Raw genomic sequence first — 19,095 nt, forward strand, 5'->3', positions numbered from 1 at the left:
TGGTGAGATTAGACAAGAGTATCTAATGCACCCAGATCAGAGGAGGCTGACACATAGGCCACAGCTTCCTTCTCCTCTGAGCTGGCCCCGGGGCATGTGAGCTGACTCTGGACTCATTCTCTCTCGCCTGGGCACTCAGGCGCGCGCGCGCGCACACACACACACACATTTTTGTTCTTCATTGAACATGAAAGTTTTCTTTAAGGTACCCTAAAGTCATGGTCAGGGGCTGGGGCAGCCGCTTCTCCTATCAGTGGAAATACACTGACCAAGCCCTGTAGCAGGCACCCACGGAGACAGTGGGGACTCAGGAATGAAAAAGGCACAGTGCCCAGGTTCAAGAAGCTCACAGTGCAGAGAAGATAAGCACACGCACACACATGGAGTCATGTAATGGAGAAAACAGGGTGCTAGTGGCACACAGTGGGCAACAGACAGCAGAATGCCCCAGCATCCGACTGCCAGGCAGGAGAGCTCAGAGGAGGGAGCATGAGCCAGCTGGGTCTGGAGGTGATGGAGGGGCAGGGAGGATGTCCCAGAGGAGGGAGGCTAGAGCAGAGCCCAGATGGATTTAGTAGGCCAAGGAGGGGAAGGGACAAGCAGCAGTGGTTTGGGGGGGGAGGCAGGAGTCCTTTAGGGGGACTGTGGCCAAACTGGGGCTTCTGAGGGGTCCTGGTGGGAGCACTGAGAATCTGTGAGCAGGAGAATGACAAGTAAGGTTTTTGCTTTAGAAGGATCCTCTGGCACCCACATAAAGATGGAGTACTTGAAAGCAGGCCACCTGTGAGTCCAGGGGAGCTGATGGGACAGGACCCAGCAGCAGGAGGAATGGAGAAGAGAGGAGCTCAGGACATGCTCAGGGCAGAGAAGCCACAGCGAGGGAGGGATGTGAAATGATTCCCAGGTTAGTTGAGGGAGGGAGGATTCCTCAGAGATGGGGAACCCCAGGCTGAGTATATAGAAAGTGAGGGGAGATAGTCTTGGTGTGAGGTGGAGGGGCTGGGGCTGGGACTGGGATGTGGCTCCAGCCTCCCAGTCCTCCCAGGGGCAGGGGCAGTTCTCAGACTGCCCTCTAGCCTGCGCCCCCACCCCCCCCAAGCCCACCCATTCCTCCCTCCACTGAGCTCTCACCTCCAGTCGGTCGTCTCTACTCCCTGGGGGCTCTGGCTCCTGTGCAAGGGGGTCCTGGCTGGCTGCAGAGACAAGAAGGCCAGGGGCTGAGGCCTGCCAGGCAGTTTCCCCTTCTCCCCAGCCTGCCCTCCCAGCAAGCCCACAGGTAGCCTCCTCCGCTCTCTCTGGCTCTCCTGTACCCTCTTCTTCTTGACTCTGAGAATAGAGCCATGATTTTTCTTTCTGCCTAGCACTCCCAAGGAGTGGAAATGACCGCATATCCTAACCCCTCCTGAGACCCCTCCACACCTCTCCAGGGAACTCCCCCAGCCCTCTCTGAGCCTTAGCTTCTCTATCTATGAAGCAGGATCTATGTCCTCCTTGCACGGTCTCTGAGGTTCCACAGTGGGTTGGACATTTGGTTCACAGGCAATCAAGGGGCTTTCAGCCCAGAGGTGCTGCAAACCCCAAATGAATGCGATTTCAAGTGGCATCCGCCACCCCTAGTGCCTGGCACGGAGTCCTCTGGGCTCCTATTAAGAGCCCCACCCCCTGTCCCACCCGCATCACTTCCATAGCTCCTTGAAGGCTGGCAGTGGAGATGCTGCCACAGGCCTTGGCAGACACACAGGGACCCACTTTCTCTTTCTCTGAAGCCCACCACCCAAGCAGCTTCCAGAAACTCTTAAGTTTCTCTGACAGTCACTGCCCAGGGGCTGTGTGCAGGCTCCTGCCCCTCCCTGCCCCCACCAGCAAGCGTGCCCAGCATCGGACAGGCGGCGGGATATTCTGAGCCTGGCTTCATTCCCGTCAGCTGCTGGCCGCCATGCCAGCCTGGCGCGGGTGCAGGGGCTGATTTGATTTGGCAGCTTGGGAAGCGTGTGGTGGGGACAGGGAGGGGGGAGGGGGATGAGACACCCATCCCCGTTAGGAAATAAACAGCCTCAGGCACTCAGTGAGCTGGGGGGAGGGCACAGTCTGGCCTGGGGAAGGGGTTTCTGAGTTCCCTGCCTCGTATCCCCCTCTTCTCAACCAGGCCCTGAACACCTGTCCATGGCTGCTGGAATCTATGGCTCTCCTTGAGTGGCTGTAGGGGTGGCAGTAGCTGCACCTGGTGTGTGGATGCATGTGCGTTGGCTGTGGCAAGGTATCTGGCTGTCTCCCATATCCCTGAGTCCTAGGGGGACAGCTAAGCAGGGTGACTGTGTGGCTATGGGGGAGCTAATGGTCGAGGAGTAGCCATCTTCCAGGGTGACTGTGGCCATGTGGCTGGACCTCTGCAGGGGACTGACTGCAGCCCAGGGCATGACGAGGTCTCTCATGTGCCTGACGACCACAGGGCCTGGTAGTCATTGGCTCTGGCCCATTCCTTCCCTCTGTGCGATGACCCCACTAACCCAGCTGTGTCCAGTGGAGGAAATGACGAGGGCCCAGATAACCAGCTGACCCCAAGGGCATCCCTTTTGTCCACAAAGCGTGAGCCTTTTCTTCCCAATGGTCTACCCACAGCCCTCCCCTCCCCGAAGAGGAGGCAGGGCAGGTTGCAGTTGATCCACGGCCTCCCCGCAGGCTTCCTGCTGCTCCCAGCACCGGCAGTGCCCAGAGCCAACTGCAGGCCCTGCCTGCCATCCTCACCTGACTTCTTGTGGAGAAAGTGGAGAGCAGGAGAGGCATCAGCCTGGCATTCGTGCCCCACCCAGCCTCAGTGCTGGCCACTCTCCTACTTCCCTCCAGGGCAGCCAGAGAAGCCCAGCTCACGGCCTGCCTCCAGATGCCCCAGGACTCTACAGCAGGTGCTCTGGGGACCTGGGCTCCAAAGTGTCCAGTTAGGGAACTGCTGTGAGAGTATCAGGGCTTCTGATTTCCAAACCTCTGCGCTGTGGGCTCAGATCACAACCCCAGTGCAAAGGGACCCCCAACCCCAGACACCAGGCAGGGAGATGGGAGGAGGGTGGAGCCTCCTTTGGGAAAGACTCAATGTCTCATCTGTCACCGCCTCCCCATTGTCCCACCATCCTCTAGGGACTTCAGGGCTCTCCCCACCCAGTCACAGGAAGCTGAGCCCCTCCTGGAGACACTGAAGGAGGGGCCCCAGGACTGAAGGGGAGGATCAGCCCTGCCCTCAGGAGAAGGAACCAAGGCTCTTAGAGCTCAGCTGTCACAAAGGAGATAGTGGGATGGAGACGGTCTGTGGGAGTCCTGGGGGGCTTCCTAGAGAAGGCATGTGGGGCCTCACAGGAAGAAGAGGATGCTGGGTTCCAGGGTGTGGCCTCCTAACTGCAATTGGGTTTTTATCTGGGATTTGCATAGACTTTTCCATGTGTCTGTGTGTCTGTGTGCATGGGTGCCATCCTAGTCATGGAGGCCTGTGCTCTGATCCCAGTCCCAAGGCCAGGAGCTGCCCAAGGTAGAGGTCAGCCAGGCAGCAGGAACCGTAGAGAAGGAGGAGTCTGGGTAAAAAGGAGAAAGGAAAAGCAACTTGGGGCTGTGGGGGAGGGCTGGGGAGAGAAGCCCACTGCACTTTGGGAGGTATCTGCATGCTCAGCACCCCCAGTGGTCCTGGCACTGTCAGTCTTCAAAACCTGGACACCTGGTACTGTGGGCAGGGTGCATGTGTGAGCCAGAAGTGGAAGGAGCACAGAATTGAGCTCTGCCACAGCCTACTGTGACTCGGGACAGGACCTTCCCCTCTCTGAGCTAGTGTCCTTATCTGAAGAAAAGCTGGGACTTGGTGATCTCCTCAGGCCCTTCCAAGTCCAACTATCTTTCAAGAAAGACTTAAACTCCCAGAGAGCCAGAGATGGAGACTTACAGGGATTGGGAGGGAGCCCGGGGCAGGCGGAGATGAAAGGGAGGATGGGACAGCAGGAGAAAGAGGGTAGCAGAGTGGGGAGAGGAGAGCCCTGGGAGGCATGCTGTGGGTATGGCAGCTGGAAACCCTATCCTGACACCAAGTCAGGAGATGAGAGACAATGGAGCCTTGTAGATGACAGGGAGCAGCTGTCCCCACCCCACCTGCTTTCTAGCCAGTGGTAGGAGAAACATGAAGGGGTGACAAGACAGAGACTCCACCCTGCAAACCTGGGTCTCCTCCACTCCTGCTCCTCAGGTGTCCTGGGGGAAAGGGGGAGTAACAAGGAGAACCCTACACATCAGGAAGCCCCCCTCCACCTTTTTTTGGGCTGCACAGTGTGCCCTGGGGCTAGCTTGGAATCTTCTAGACTAGGGAAGCCTTCAGATGTGTGCCACTATGCTAGGCTTCTAGAAGGCCGAAATCCTCCCCTCCCCAGTTCCCACCTGGGTCCTGAGGAACAGGAAGTGGCAGTTAGATACTGGACAACTGGGCTAGCCCTGAGCTTGGCTAAGCTGGGCAGTGGGCCTATGACACAAGTAGGGGCCCACCAGCTCTTCCAGACCCTCTGATCCTCAGGGCGAGAGCAGAGTCTTCCCTCTTCCGCCTATATGCAGGCAACTGGCAGCTGCCCTATCTAAGCCCTTGGTGCTGGGGCCCTGACACGCAGGGGTTCGTGTGTCTCCACGCCTGTGTCCAGGAAGTGCTCATGTCCTGTTTTCCCCTCAGGCCCAGCTGCTGTAGAAGGGGGGTGAGCCAGCCTCTCCTTCCTCTACTGTCCACATTTCTGCCCAGAGACTTTGGGGGCTGGGAGGAAAGGTGCTCCTTTCTGCCATAGACTGAAATGCTTGGGGAATGGAGGCAGGGGGATGACAGGAATGACTCCAACCCTGTAAGCTTAGGGCATGGCAGATCTCCCGCATGCACACGCACCAGTTCTGTTGTGATGGGAGAGAGCTTTTATAACCAGGTTGAAAGGGTCTCCAGTATCCTCTAATGCCAGCATGCCACCCTCCCCTCCCTCACTGGGGTGGGCTGAGGGGCACCACCATCCCAAGATATCCGTCTCCATTGCTTCTTATTATGTATTTAATAACTGAACATTGACATTAACAAGGCAGGTGGCTGCAGCTCTTCCCAGCAGCCCCATTTAGAATCATTGAATCATCAAATCATCAAATCCTAGAATCCTGGATGCACAGAATGTCCGCATCTTTAGCTCCCAGAGTCTCAGCATCTTAAAGTCACAAAATGTTGGAATCACACAACCATACACCCACCCATCCCTGGCTGGGAGCTGAGAGTCACTGCAGGCTAGCATCCTCCCAGAGACAGCCCCAAACCCACAAGCCCAGATTCTCAAATCACACACCCAATCTAGAGCCAGAGCTCAGGCGGCCCTTGGAGCTACTAACCCCCAACTTCCTCCTTCTACATTTCAGAAAATGTAACACAAAAAGTGTTCTTATGCAAGATCACCAGAGAGCGAGAAGCCAAGCAGTGCCCAACTCTGAAATTGCAAGATGGGCCTTCAGCGTGCTGGGCTGGGGAGGTGATCCAGAAATTTGCAACTTGCAAATTTTGAAATTCCAGCATTTGTGTGAGTGATGCTGCTTCTCACTCCCTCACTTCCCCTTTCAGCCTCGCTCACTTCCCCTTGCTCTTGCTTCAGACTCCCCACCTGATTCATCCTGCCCCCACCCGGGGCGTCCATATAGAGACAACCATGGATGGGGGAGCACAGGACCAATTCTCTCAGGGTAAGGAACAAGAAAAGCAAAATGCCTGTCCCTTGAAGCCACTAGCAGGAGGGAGAGGGCAGGGTCCTCAGAGGAGGGGCCCTGAAGGCTCCTCTGCCTAGAGCTGAACACCAAGGCCCTGGCAAGGGGTGCCACAGCAGAGGCAGCAACTTCAAGGGAGCCAGATCCAAAGTCCAGGGAAGCAGCTGAGGCTCACGATTTACATTAGGAGGGATCATGTGTTTGGCATTTTCATAAATTTACATTTCTACTCATTTTTGGAATATCCTTATACATTTTTGGATTTGAATTGTATTATTACATTTCACAGATTGTTTTAATTTTTGAGTTCTGAACACTCTTTACCTAGGGCAGATCCAAGTTCCCCAGGAGCACAGGTAAGGGCCCAGAAGCTCTGAGCAGGGTCCAGAGCCAACTTAGCCTCAAAGCTTATGATCTCCTGGGAGGCCTTCAGGACACCTTTAAGCCCTTAGAGGGACAGGCCCTGGCTTCCCTCCCACACCTCTCAGAGGCTGCCCAGAGCCCACGCAGATCTGAGGCACAGGCACTCTGTTCCCTGACCTTCCACCTCTGCAACAGCTCCCACCTGTCTCTTAGCATTCAGTCCCCTCCCTTCCCCTCCACCCCTCAGCTCCTTCCCTGACCAGGCCTCACCACCCCTTGCCTAGGCCACACCAGCCTCACCTCAGCCTCTAACCCATGGTCCAGGGAGCTCCTCACACACAGGCCTGATGGGCAGCTCCCTCCTTTCAACCCCTCCTCCAATGTCATTTCCCTCTGGGGGAAAACATCTTGCATCTTTAGCATGGGTTATAAGTCCTGCACAATTTGGTCCATGCCAGCCTCACCAGCCTCACTAGCCCTTGCCTCTTGATGCTTCACACATTCCCCTCCCCACCCTGCCCCGCCTTAGCAGTCTAAGACCCAGCTCCACCCCAGAACTGTAGAACCAAGGAACACATGCTTTCCTCAGTTTGTCTGCCACCAGCAAGCCATCACAGTGACAATCTCCTTTTCTCTTTGTCCAGAAATTTCTCCTGACTCGTCCCTTAGCTCCCAGTTTAGATTTGTCTCTTCTCTCAGAAGCACCCCAACTTACTATTCCCTTCCTGCTCTGGGCTGAATTAGAGGCCTAGGCTCTGTCCCACTACGGCCCCTGAGTTTATCTCCATCATTGTCCTCACCACACGTGCTACCAGCATCAGCCTTCATCCCTGCTCCCACCCCAACTCATCCATGGCACCTAGTCTGAGCTACCTGCCTGGGCTCATGACTCAGGCTTGGGGGAAGGTATAGAGGACTTTAAGGCCCGTGTCTTGCTCATATTTACCCACTGTCCCTGTTGGACACCTACTAGATGCTCATTAATGTCCACCTATGAAGGTGTGGGGCAGCTTGGACCAGCAGGGCAGGGGTGCTTAGATGAGGTGAGATTCCTGAACTGGGCTGGAGTCTTCCTAGAGGAGGCACTGGGGACATCTTCCACAGGTCAGTCCTAAGGCAGCGACTGGGGATAGGCCAGCCTTAGAGCCACCAAAGCAAGCTGAGTGAGAACAGAGTCTGCAATGAGGGCAATTCAGTGCCCCGGGGGCCTATACTAGCAGCACCTGGAGGACTGGCCACGTGTTCAGGGAAGGTTTCCTGGAGGAGGTGCTGCTTCTGATTCCTTTGGGGCAGGAAAGCAGATAATGAGTCAGGTTGGAGAAAGTGGTGAGTGACAGGGATGTGGAAAAGAAAAGTTCTGCCTTTTCTTGTCCTTAACCCCTGGGAGATCAAGGTTAGGGAGGTGGCAGATTGATGGGCAGGAGGAGCAAAGGAGGGCCGAGGAGGAATGGAGATAGTATCAGGACCGACACCAGGGTCAGAGCGGGTATGGATGTCGGGCTGGCAGGGAGCAGCTCCCCAGCTGTGGCTGGGAAGCGTTTCCTGTCTCTTTGCCAGGGGGGTCATTAATAATAATTTACCCGCCACAGGCAGCACTGAGGCCAGCCAGAGAGCAGCATGGTGCTGGGGCCAGAGCCCAGCCAGGCAGCCAGAAGAGTTGGATAACGGTAGCAGCCCTGCCACCTCTCTGTGAGCCCTGGTCCAGTCACCTGACCTCTCTTGGTCTCTGGGAATGCTGGGAAAAAGAGGGTCTTATGAGGATGCTGCCTTAAGTCTGTGCCTCAGTTTCCCTAAGTGGAAGCTGGACAATTGCCAATTATACAGAGGACTATGGACATCTGATAACAGAAAGGAGCTCCTGGACCTTACCAAGCCCAGCTCAGAACACAGGGGTCAAAGACAGGAAACCCAGACCCAGCCTCTGAAAAGCTCTTATTCTGGCAGGAGTCAGACTGCAATGGGGTACAAACTTAGGGCCCCAATAGAAATGGGTACAGTTTAGGCTAGAAACAACAGAAGGGAGGAGCCAGCTGCCCAAGGCCTGAAGGGGTGGCAGTGTGGCTGCAAACAGAAGCTGGGAGCTTCATGAGGCCAACTGGGTCAACCCTATGACCCCAGCACTGAGAACTATGCCTGACCGGCCTAGAGCATGGCTGCATAAATGCTTTTAGGCATCTGTCAAAGGAGACATCTTTGAGGGACTTGGAAGTTGGAAAGAAATGCCTAAAAGATAATGGTGATGGTGATGATGATGATGATGATGATGATAACAACAACCATGATGACAATGATTCTAGTCAAAGACATTGCGATGGGACAAGGTAACTTGAAAGCTTGAGAAGGCTGGAGGCCCAGGATTAGCCACTCAGAGCCATGTAGCACTTTAGGGCTTCAAGATTCCTCCTTTTGCCAGTTGGATCAGAATCTTCTTCAGCCCCAGGCTGCATTTCCCTGCCCACCCCAACACCCCTTCAAGGCCCAGCACTAGTCCATTCCCTTCAGACAAACTTCTTGAAGGTAATGCCAACCCCTGGCCCCCAGCGCTTCTCCTGACTGACTGCGATTGGCTTTGTGCCTCCAACCTTAAGGTGTCCTAGACCTTGATGCCTTCAAATACCTGTTGGGAGGCCACCCAGAAGGTTTTCCATGGCCTCGCTGGAAGGTCTAACCTGGATCCTCTACTGACCAGGATCTCCCCCGTCAGACTCAGGGTCCCCAAAGGTGTGATCAGGACTCAAGTCTTCCTTTTCAGATAAGGCTATCTATGAGGACAGGAACTACTTCTCTTCCATTAGACCTTAGGCGGGGGGGGGGGGCAATAAAAGTAGAGAGAGAGAGTGAAGTCTTCCTGTTTGTATTCCAGTCCAATGACCCTCCTTGGAGGTCACAGACACACAGAAAAGGGAAGAGGGTAGGGGAGTATAGAGAAGGAGTGCTGGGAGATATAAGCCAGAAAGGGTATTGGGCCACACAACACTAAGTGTGGTTTGCAGACTTGCGGGACTCCAAGCCCAGCCCAGTCTGCTTGGGCACCAAGAGGTGCTACCAGAGACACCCTGGCCTTACCATCTGTACTGGCCCCTCCCTTCTCTGTAGCATGGGGCGAGGTAGTAGTAAACACAGTGACCTTGCTGACACGTGCATCCTCTTCCCGCCCCCCTCCAAGCCTTGGCCCCAACATAAGTCAGGCTAAGAGGAAAAGAACAAAGGTTCCCGGACTGCGACATCGCCTGCCGCCTGCCTGTCCAGCGCCTGCTCAGCAGGAAACCCAAGACAAAGGCTTTGGTCAAAGTGAGGAGGATAAAGGGCAAAGGGTAGGGGCAGCGTGGGGGAGGCACGGGGCATGGGAGGGCATCTCTAGGGACCTTATGGGAGGGAGGGAGGGAGAGACAGGATGGCAGCCAAGACCCCCCTGTAAAGACACGTCACTCCTCAAACATTTATGAGGCACCTACTATATTCTATACACTCACCCCAAATATAACATGCCTCGTTCCTCATACTACACACTTTCCTTACCCCCTGCAGCATATTCTACAGCCCTACACACACACACACACACACACACACACACACACCCCTAGTCACTGGACACACCTCACATCTCACTACACAGCTCACAGGGAGAAAAGATCACAGATTCCACACCTTACGCTGAAAAGTCACACAGCTCACACACCCACACTGCATGCCACACTCACACTCCATCTCCCACCAGGCACCTCACACACCTCACACTCACCTCCCAACCATAGACACATCATCCAATTAAATTCAACACACACACCACCCAGACACGAGGCACATGCAGACACACCCTGCATAGATAATGTAAACACTTAATGTCACACATTTATGGGCACACAAAGCCCCTCAGCACAGACAATCCTGCCTGCCCACTGCCTCCTCCTACCACCCTCCTACCCCGTTCTTGGTCCACCAACCTCTTGGCTCTAGCTGCAGCCTTGCCTGTCCAGGGATGCACAAACAGCCACCACTACACACAAACACCAACACACAGGTCCTTATGTGTTCCCCAAGCAAACCCAGATTGTACCACAGTGACTCTAAACCATCAGGTAGACACTGACACACGTGGACACACACCACCCACCTCTAGCACCTCTCTGACAAAACATCCAGGAAAACCCATCATGTCCCCACCAAGGGACAGGCAATAGCCAATAACAATACACACAATAGCCAATAACATACACAACCACACATGCAATCCCTATGCAAGCTGCCCCACAACTCCACCCCACAATGACAGACACATAACAGACACACACCCAGCTCCCACTCCACACCCACAACACTGCCTCTCTAGCCATACACAGCTTACAACGCCAAAGACCCACAATGCCACATTCACCATAATCCCACTCATGATGACATGATCATACAGAGTACAACACACGAGTACACATCAGGCACACTAACACATGCAACCCAGCCCATGCCACACACAAACACATACACCCCAGACTCGCCCAGATGACTGTCTCCCCCATCCCCAAATCCCCAGCTGCCTCCGTCAAGACCAGCACAGCAGGGATGAGGGGGTTATAAGTTACCAATGCCAGTGCTGCCACGTGATCTCCACCCTCTTTAGATCTCTGGGCACCACCCGAGGGCAGCACACTCCATGTTTAGGTCCTTCTACCAGAGCTCACGTAGTGCCAGTCCTGAGAACATGGGGAGGGGTGCAGGTCCTGGGACAGCAGCCCTGTTCTCTGAACCTGTCCTCTCTTTATCCTAAAGCAGAGGCACACATAAGGGGGAAGAATAACGAGAGAGAGAGAGAGAGAGAGAGAGAGAGAGAGAGAGAGAGAGAGAAGAGAGTTCCTAGAATAAAGAGAGACCTGGAAAAACTGGAGAGACGAATAGACCCAAAAAGGTGGGCACACAGGAGAGAAGCAGAGAGGCAGAGAGAGAGCCCAAGAGTAAGTGAGAAACCCAAGGAGAAACCAAGAGAATAAAGTAGGACCACCACACCCAGAGAGAAACAAGAGAAGGGGGATACCAGCAGGAAAAGGCTAGGGGGGTTTTCTATACAAGAGAGAGGGAAGGAATGTGGAGGAAGAGTTCCACAGGGGAGAAAAGCCCAGAGGGAAGGTGGTTTGGACCCTGAGGTGGAGTTTGGGCTGAGGACTAAAGTCTAGATGTTTGAGTGGGAATCTGGGGGTACAGTTGAGGCTGTGGAGTGGAGGTTCAGGTCTTGGGGTGAGGCACCAACTGAGATCTGGCCACAGGGCAGATAGGGGTTCAGGTGGTCTGTGTGTGCCAGCAGTCTGGTATACCCAGTGGAGGCTTCCGGGTTTGGGAAGGGGTCCTCCACTACTCTGGGGGTAGGTGTTGCAGACTTGAGTAGAGCGGTGTGAACTGGGGTCCCACTGTGGATTAGGAGTTTGGCGCTTGGGGTGGAGTACTGGATCCAAATAGGATTCGGAGTCTAGGGTGGCATTTAGACTGAAAGGTGGGGGTTCAAGGGCTCCTTCTGGATATGGGCTGCTGTCCTAGCACAGAAGTGGGGATCAGAACTAGGGGAGGGGTCCTCTCCCCAGGAGGGTTCAGGGGACTCAGGGGAGAGGGGACGGTGGAACTGGCCACTACACACTCGGTAGAGGACCCGGTCCTGCCAGGCGCTCCCCGGACACCCGGTTCTCGCTGTTCCCAGAATGGGGGGGCCCCCCTACCTGCAGGTTGTCGGCGCATAGCTGCGGCGGTGGCGGCGGCGGCGGCGGCTCGTCCGGCTTGAGGAAGACCTGCTGGCCCCGCCTGAGGAATTGGACAACAGCGATGAGGATGTGGTGCAGCACCAGGACCATGCTCGCAGCAGCCCGCCCGCCCGCCGGCCCGGCCGCTGCGCTCGGTCAGCGCGTCCGCGACAGCTTCGCCCGGTCCGCGGGAGTGTCCGCCCCGGCCCCGCCCCGGCCCGCCCCCGGCCCGCCCCCAGTCCGCTCCAGCCCCGCCCTCCTCCCGGCAACAGGGGACGGCACCTCTCAGCTAGCGGGATCTTCGGACCCCCCAAGACCCCTGCCGCCTCGTCCCTCCCTCATCTCGCCCCTCCCTAGACTCTTCCAGCCTATCGGCTATTAGGATCCCCTCCTGGAAGCCGGCGCTCAGCCTTCGCTCCCCTCCCTTGCCCCATCACCATTCCTTTCCCTCTCTCTCAGGGGTCGCTTCTCAGAGCTTGGTGCCCCGGCCACATCCCCTCCCCTACACTTTAGTCCTGGGCGGGGCCAGAGCTCCCTGGCCAAGAGAAACGCGGTCCGGGGTGGGAGCGAAGAAGGGAGAAGGAGGAGGGGATCGCGGACACTACAGAGCCCTGGACTTGCTCCTCTCCCTCCGACCCAGAAGGAAGAGGGAAGTCAGGGAGAATTTTAGAGGTCGCTCCAAGACGGACAAGCCCTGAAGCAGTAGCAAATCTGCGAGGGAGACACGTGCGCACAGACACACAGGCGCACCCTTCCTAAGTGCGGGGTGGGGGCACCTAGCCCCCAGGAGTGACAGGCGGGTCTGCATCGGCGTCCGGGAGCCTGGAGAGGGTGCAAGCCTCAGGGCCACGCTGTCCGCAGTTCCGCGGTGAGACCCGCGCGCCGGGAGCGTTTTCCTCTGCAGAGCGGCCTCTGTGCTCAGGCGCCTGCGGCAGCAGTGACCCTCCTGCGCCCCCTGGTGTTTAATCGCAGTGGCGCAACCCGGCCCCAGTTGCAGTTGGCTTGGCGGAATTGAGAGGAGGTTGGTGGGTTATAACCCGGCTCAGCTCCCTGTCTGGACCAACACTGTTCCTAGCCTCCACTTTCCGTGAGAGCACCTGAGGCGGTGGGATGTGCCTGAACAGAAGGGTGAGTGTGGGTCTCGTCTGGCTTTTTGCCAGCGACTTGCTGAATGACCTTGGTCAGATCCCCTCCCCACCTTTCTGGGCCTCAGTTTTCCCATATCCTGCTCAAGACTGCCAGGAGGATCAAGTCCGGAATGATGAGAAGGCAGACAGAGCCCCTGGGCAGCTCTCTGCTGTAGTCTGACCTGAATCCTTTCCACTGCACTGCCGACACCTCTCTCTGTCACTTTCCCCCTCCCGATCCCAGGACGGTGACTCAGGGAGCCCCCAGCCTCTCAGCGGCCCCCCACTCAGATGATTCATCTGGGCCCTTTCCCCCTGGGGAGTGATTTCCTCAACGTTGAGTCACTGAGCCCAGTCCTGGACACAGTCCAGGCACCTGGTACCAGCTTGGCAGAGTCCTGGCTGTCCCAATAGCTCAGAGGGTGACCCTCCATGACAGCATTGTCCCACCTTTCTGAGGCAGGGATCTAAATATGTTTCTTCCCCTATTGAAACACTCAGTGGCTGGCTACAACCAGCACAATAAAGCCCAAACCCTCAGCCTGACATGCCAGACTCTCCTTCCACCCTGACCCAGCTTTGCTCCCACCTTCTCATCTATACTTCTTACTCCACACAGATCAGGGACCCACTCATTCTCATCTCCAGACTTTGCCCATGCCACACAATCCCCAGGCTTTTGGGCATCCTTTCAGCCTGCCTGTCATTCAGGGACAGTTTGGAGGCACACCTCCTCCAGGATACCTTCCCCATTACTACCTTAGTCATCTCTGTGGCACTTTTTGTGTCTTTCCTGGGAATCATGTCTGGAATCTTGAAGAGAGGTGGAGAATAAGTGACATGGACCAAGCCAAAGTATTTTACTGCATCTTTAAAATAGGGCAATCTGTCCTAATTAACACTGAAGAGAATATCATACAATCTAAGATATGTGAAGGCCTGGCCCCCAAAAGGGCCTTCCTTCCCTTTGGAGGCCTCAGTTTCCTCCTCTGCAAAAGGGGAGGAACAATGTCAGGGCTATGGTGAAGACCAAGTCTGAGCCCCAATCCCAGTGCACAGTTAGTCTTGTCAAGTCTCAAACACGTGTCACCAGCTCAGTCCTGGGCTTTCGATAGCCTGGGTAGGATGACGGTGCCCAGGAGGTATCTGTTATTGGTCACTGGCCAGAGCTACTTGTTTCTTAGGAGAGGCCCTATAAATCAAGACCCAGCCCTGGCCTGGCACAGCTACCACTCTAAACAGGGCCTCCACATCACTCCACTGTTGAGTTATTCCTTAAATCTTACTTGAGTCTCTCATACTGAGCTCAATAACTAGACTCCCAGATGCATGCTCTATGTCTCCCTTAACTCAGATTCTTTCTGTGTCTGTTTTTCAGATTCAAAGATCCCTCAGAGGATTTGAGTCCTAACTCTGGCATAGACTTGCTGTGTGATTCTAGGCAGGCTGCTGTATCTCTCTGGGTCCCAATTTCCCTATCTGTGACATGTTAGCATACTAGGTTCAATAAACAACCATATTTATTTCTTTTAGAGCTTAGTAGGATGTGGAGTCCTTTTGTAAACATTCTCTCATGAAATCCTTGAAATTCTCCAACCAGCCCCATCCCAGTGGAAGCAACCAAAGCTCCTCCATATTGCCAGGGGAATGGCCTTGCCGAGCTCTCATAGCTAGGAAGTGACCTCTGTTCCAAGATTAGTACTCCTCTGTTCCCCAATAGATCCCTGCCCCCACTCCAGCTCTACATTCTGTGATACTGTGCTGGCTTCGCACCCTGGCTCGAATTGGAATCACTTGGAAGCATTTTAAAAGGTTGTTGCCTAGAACCCTATCCCAGATACCTTTTAAATTCTCCTAGATTATTCCAATCTGCTGCCTGGTCTGAGGGTCATGGAATAGATGCATCTCATCCCTGGCTGATCTCCATTCCATGGAGACAAGCATCAGGGCTGGCCCCTGAGGGCTAAGTGCATATATCTGGGGCTGGGAAGCTTTGGCATTTATGGAGTACTTATTATATGCCTCACATTTTATTTTTCAACAGTGATATAAAGCTGGGCCTATTATTAGTCATTTTACAGGAAGACTGAGGCACTAAGTCTAGAGAGACTGACTTACCTATAGTCACATAGCTAGTAACAGTGGAGCCAAAATTCAAATCCTGGCTCTCTGTTTCCAGTCTGGGCCTGATATATGCCTTGCCTCTTAAGCAAAGGCTGGTGGAAAAAAAATGGATTTACCTAGTTCTCTTTAGGATCCCAACAATGCAGTGGTTGAGAATCCTATGTCCCCAGTCCCTGGACCTTCGCTCATCTCTAACCTTAGGGGCCACTTGGAGCAGCACAGCTACCCCAGACTGGTATTTCAGGAGAAAATGACTCATTTGAGTCCTAGGCCCCTTTGATCTCAGGCCTCTTCCAGAAATCAGCCCCGCTTTGTTTCTAATAGTAACAACATTAATCATAATCCCACAAGTGGGCCCTGACCTTACAGAGCATCTCTTTAGGAGGCACTTCTTCGACTCTAAGTTATAAATAAGAAAATGAGGTTCTGAGAAGTAGAGACTCTTGCCCAAGCTCACCCAGCTGGTCAGTATAGAAACCTGTACCAGGTTACTGACTCCACACCCAGTACTCTTGACACTTAGAATGAACCTCTGGTGTGCAGCTGAAGCCCTCCAAGGCAGAGTGGCTCTGGCCACATAGACCCATTGCTCACACCTGCAGTGGCTCCCCATGATCTCCAACATCCAACCCCTCAGCACAGCACACAAGGCTCATCCCTGAGTGAGCTTCTCCTACCCCTTTGTACCATCGGCCATGCCTGACTCCTATAAGCTGTACCTTGCTTATTTATTTTAATTTTTTGGGGGGGTACTGGGGCTTGAACCCAGGGGTACTTAGTCACTGAGCCATATCCCCCCCCTTTTTTTTTTAGTTGTAGATGGACACAACATCTTTATTTATTTATTTTTATGTGGTGATGAGGATCGAACCCAAGCCCTCACATGTGTTCGGTAAGTGCTCTCCCACTGAGCTACAACCCCAGCAGCTCCAGCCCTTTTTCATATTTTATTTAGAGTCAGGGTCTCACTGAGTTGCTCAAGTCCTCGCTAAGTTGCTGAGGTTGGCTTTGAACTGGCGATCCTCCTGCCTCAGCCTCCCAAGCTTCTGGGATTTACAGGTGTGCACAACCGTGCCTGGCCTTACCTCCTTGCTTTTGCTCAACTTATTCCCCTCCCATGTTGAATGCCCTTCCAAGGGCATATCTGCCTGTCAACATCAAGCATTTGTTCATTCATTCATGCTACAAGTATTTATTGAGAATGTACTCCCTACCAGGTACTGAGGATAAAGAACTTAAAAGTCAGATCTTCTGAGACACAAGAGGAAAACTCTGATCCAATGAGAAGTAGAACCACCTAGATCTTTCCAATAGACACCATCCTCTCCCTTCCTTACTTATCTCCAGCCCTCCCCAAGGTCAGGAACTGTCTCCAATCCTTCCTTGCATCTCTCCACAGTCCTTCCCGGGCTGGGAACTTAACTGTAGAGTTAAGTAAAAGATAGTTTCTATCTCAGCATCTCTCCATCTTTCATGATGGGCATGACAGACCCTCAGTAGAGTCCAAATCTAATCCCACTCCCCATGATCTTGCATCTTGCTTCTGCGAGTCTGTCTTGTGCCTGATGTGCACCTATCCTACTGATGACCACGTTCAAACCCAAGAAGCCCAGGTTCAAATCCAAGCCTTTCCTGGGTGACCTCAGGCAAGGCTCGGGTCCCCTCTAACCTCACACTTCTCTGCAGCTGTGAAGTTGGCCTGGTTCTTGTGGAGGGGCCAGGCAGCTGAGGTGGAGGGAGGCAGGATCCAGGCACACCAGGCCAAGGACTATGAGAAAGGACCAGATTTCAATATGGGAGGCTCCTCAGGAGGGGGTTTGTGACTCCATCTCTCCATGACCTGGGGTGGAGCCCATGAACTAAAAGAGGGGCCCCTTGTTCTCTTTGGGGGTTCTGTACCGTAACTGTCCTGAGGCTTCCTGGAAGGAAGCTGGCATTTCTGCAGCTTCTGCCTACAGATCCTGTCCTCAACACTTTAGCCCTGGTGTGGGCATGGGGGTGCACCTGGGCAGGGCCAACCACCCTTTGAGAGCTGTGTGTGTGTGCTCAGGTGTGTAAGGTTCTGCACCCAGGTCTGTGAGCATAAGTAGGAAAATGGGAGAGGGTGTGAGCACAGTAAGTTCGTATCTTTGTGAGGGTGAGTGATACTTCCTTTATTTACCCGCACTTAATGTGTGAGCCCAGTCACACATGTGTGTCTACAGGAGTGTATACATGTGTGTGCAGTTGTGTATGTACAAGTCTCCAGTATGTTGTGTGCATGCACTATGTGTGAATATGTGCACATGTTTGTATTCTAGTTCACAACTGACAGAGGTACTGCCCGTGGCCACTGGCATTGTGTCCACTGGCTGGGGCTGCAGTTGGAGGAGTGGAGACAGAGAGAGGAGGTACTGGGGACAGTATGGGTTTCGGCTCTGGGTGGGCAGGGCCTCTCGTAGAGCGCTGTCATCAGCTCTGAGTCAGGAAGAGCACAGGCTGGGTGACCTGAGGCCCAGGGATGAGGGCACATGGGGTGGGTCAGCCACACATCTCATCATTTCCATGTTTTTGCATCTACATTTACCTTGTTTGCAGCAGATGGCCAGTTCCATGGCCCTTCAAGGGGAAGGAAACCATCAGATTCTAGTCTAGGACTAGTCCAGGACCTGAAGGACTAGTACAGGACTGAGGTCTGGGGACTAGACCTCGGCACACCTTAGGCCTCGCTATCTGTTCCCATCATCCACAAACCCCAAGATCCTTCCTCTACACAAGGCTGGGCCCCACACACCACACACACACCCCTACACGCCATCAGAGCTTTTCCACAGACATGCACACACAACGCCCCTGACCACCCCCACACCCAGGCCCCCTGGCTCTGACACACAGAGGCACAGGTGGGCCTCCCTCTCAATGCCCCCCCCCTGCTGGAGTCACCTGTTCTATGCCCAGTGCTACCTCCTTTACACCAACATGGCTCCCCCTGCCCAAGGGGCACAGTGGGAACCCTGGTCCCAACCTGGAAGCTGTTCTAGGACCTTAAGCCTAGGCCAGGCCTCCCCTCCCCCGTCCACACTGCCTGAGGGCCACACTCCCCACCCCTCCAGCAGTCCTCCCGCTGGAGATGTTCAACCTCCCACGATGCTGTCAACTCAGGGGACAGGACTTTTTCCCTATTTTTCTCACTGTCCCCAGCTCCTAGAAGTCCTCACCTAGAAGAATTACTCAAAAACCATATCAGGAATCATGGTAGAACCTTCCTGCCAGCCTGGTTTAACTCCCATTGTGTGGGACTTCCCCGACTCTATTGGTTCCTCTCCTGCCCAGCCCTGTGTGCCTCAGACTGGGGCTCCTCTAGCCAGAGGCTGGGTCTGATTCAGCTCCATGTGCTCATGCCCAGCATGCAACTGGGCACAGACAGCAAGAAGGGGACAGACCTGGGAGTAGGGCCGAGTACTCAGCAAAGCCCAGGGTGTAACAACCCCTCTATGAGGTTCAGGGATGTCTGGAAGGTAGGGCCGCCGAGGACAACCACACCTCACTGTCTGAAAGAAGAGGCCTCCAGACTTCCTTCTCTCTCCCATCTGAACCCCTTTCAGAAGTCACTTGGACTGGCTATCCAGCTCCTGCTTGCATACTTCCTGGGACAGGAAGCTCACCCTCTTCCCAGACAGCTCTGTCCCCTATGGGATGGCTGTGCCTGACTCCTCTCCCGGCACCATCCTGTCAACCCTGAATCTCCTGAAACATGCACCCCCATGGGGAGCTGGAAGGGAGTCAGTCCAGCAGAAGGAGAGGCAGATCCCAGGGTTCAGAACAACTTAGCAACATTTCCAGCCTTGGGTAGATATGGGAAGGAGGAGCCCAGCCCAGCTCAGATAAAGGTTTACTACTTCCTGCCCCATTTCCTTCCCTCCTTCTGGCTCCTCCTGACCTTCAGTCTGTAGGACTAGGAGGGGCAGCTCTGGCTCCCCTCAAGGACTACCACAGGAGATGCTTCCTCCTGAGCCCTAGCTGGCAGGCTGGGTGGGTGA

General features: G+C 54.5%; 1 protein-coding gene across 2 annotated transcripts in view; it reads right to left on the reverse strand.

Annotated features, from left to right (window-relative positions):
• Window positions 1–11,981, reverse strand: part of Pde2a (phosphodiesterase 2A) — a 59,269-nt gene extending 47,288 nt beyond the window's left edge. Inside the window, exons 1-2 of one of the 2 annotated variants that reach the window (XM_026400964.2) lie at window positions 11,805–11,918; window positions 1,132–1,193 (exon numbers count right to left, since the gene is read on the reverse strand). In XM_026400964.2, the coding sequence (XP_026256749.2) occupies window positions 1,132–1,193; window positions 11,805–11,823 (81 nt within the window). In that variant the 5' untranslated portion in view covers window positions 11,824–11,918. Of the gene's footprint in view, window positions 1–1,131; window positions 1,194–11,804 lie in introns of both variants that reach the window. The other variant, XM_026400963.2, reaches the window with a different exon arrangement.
• Between the last annotated feature and the right edge of the window lie 7,114 nt (window positions 11,982–19,095).

This window comes from Urocitellus parryii, chromosome 4 (genome assembly GCF_045843805.1).
Source record: "Urocitellus parryii isolate mUroPar1 chromosome 4, mUroPar1.hap1, whole genome shotgun sequence".
Classification (NCBI taxonomy): domain Eukaryota; kingdom Metazoa; phylum Chordata; class Mammalia; order Rodentia; family Sciuridae; genus Urocitellus; species Urocitellus parryii.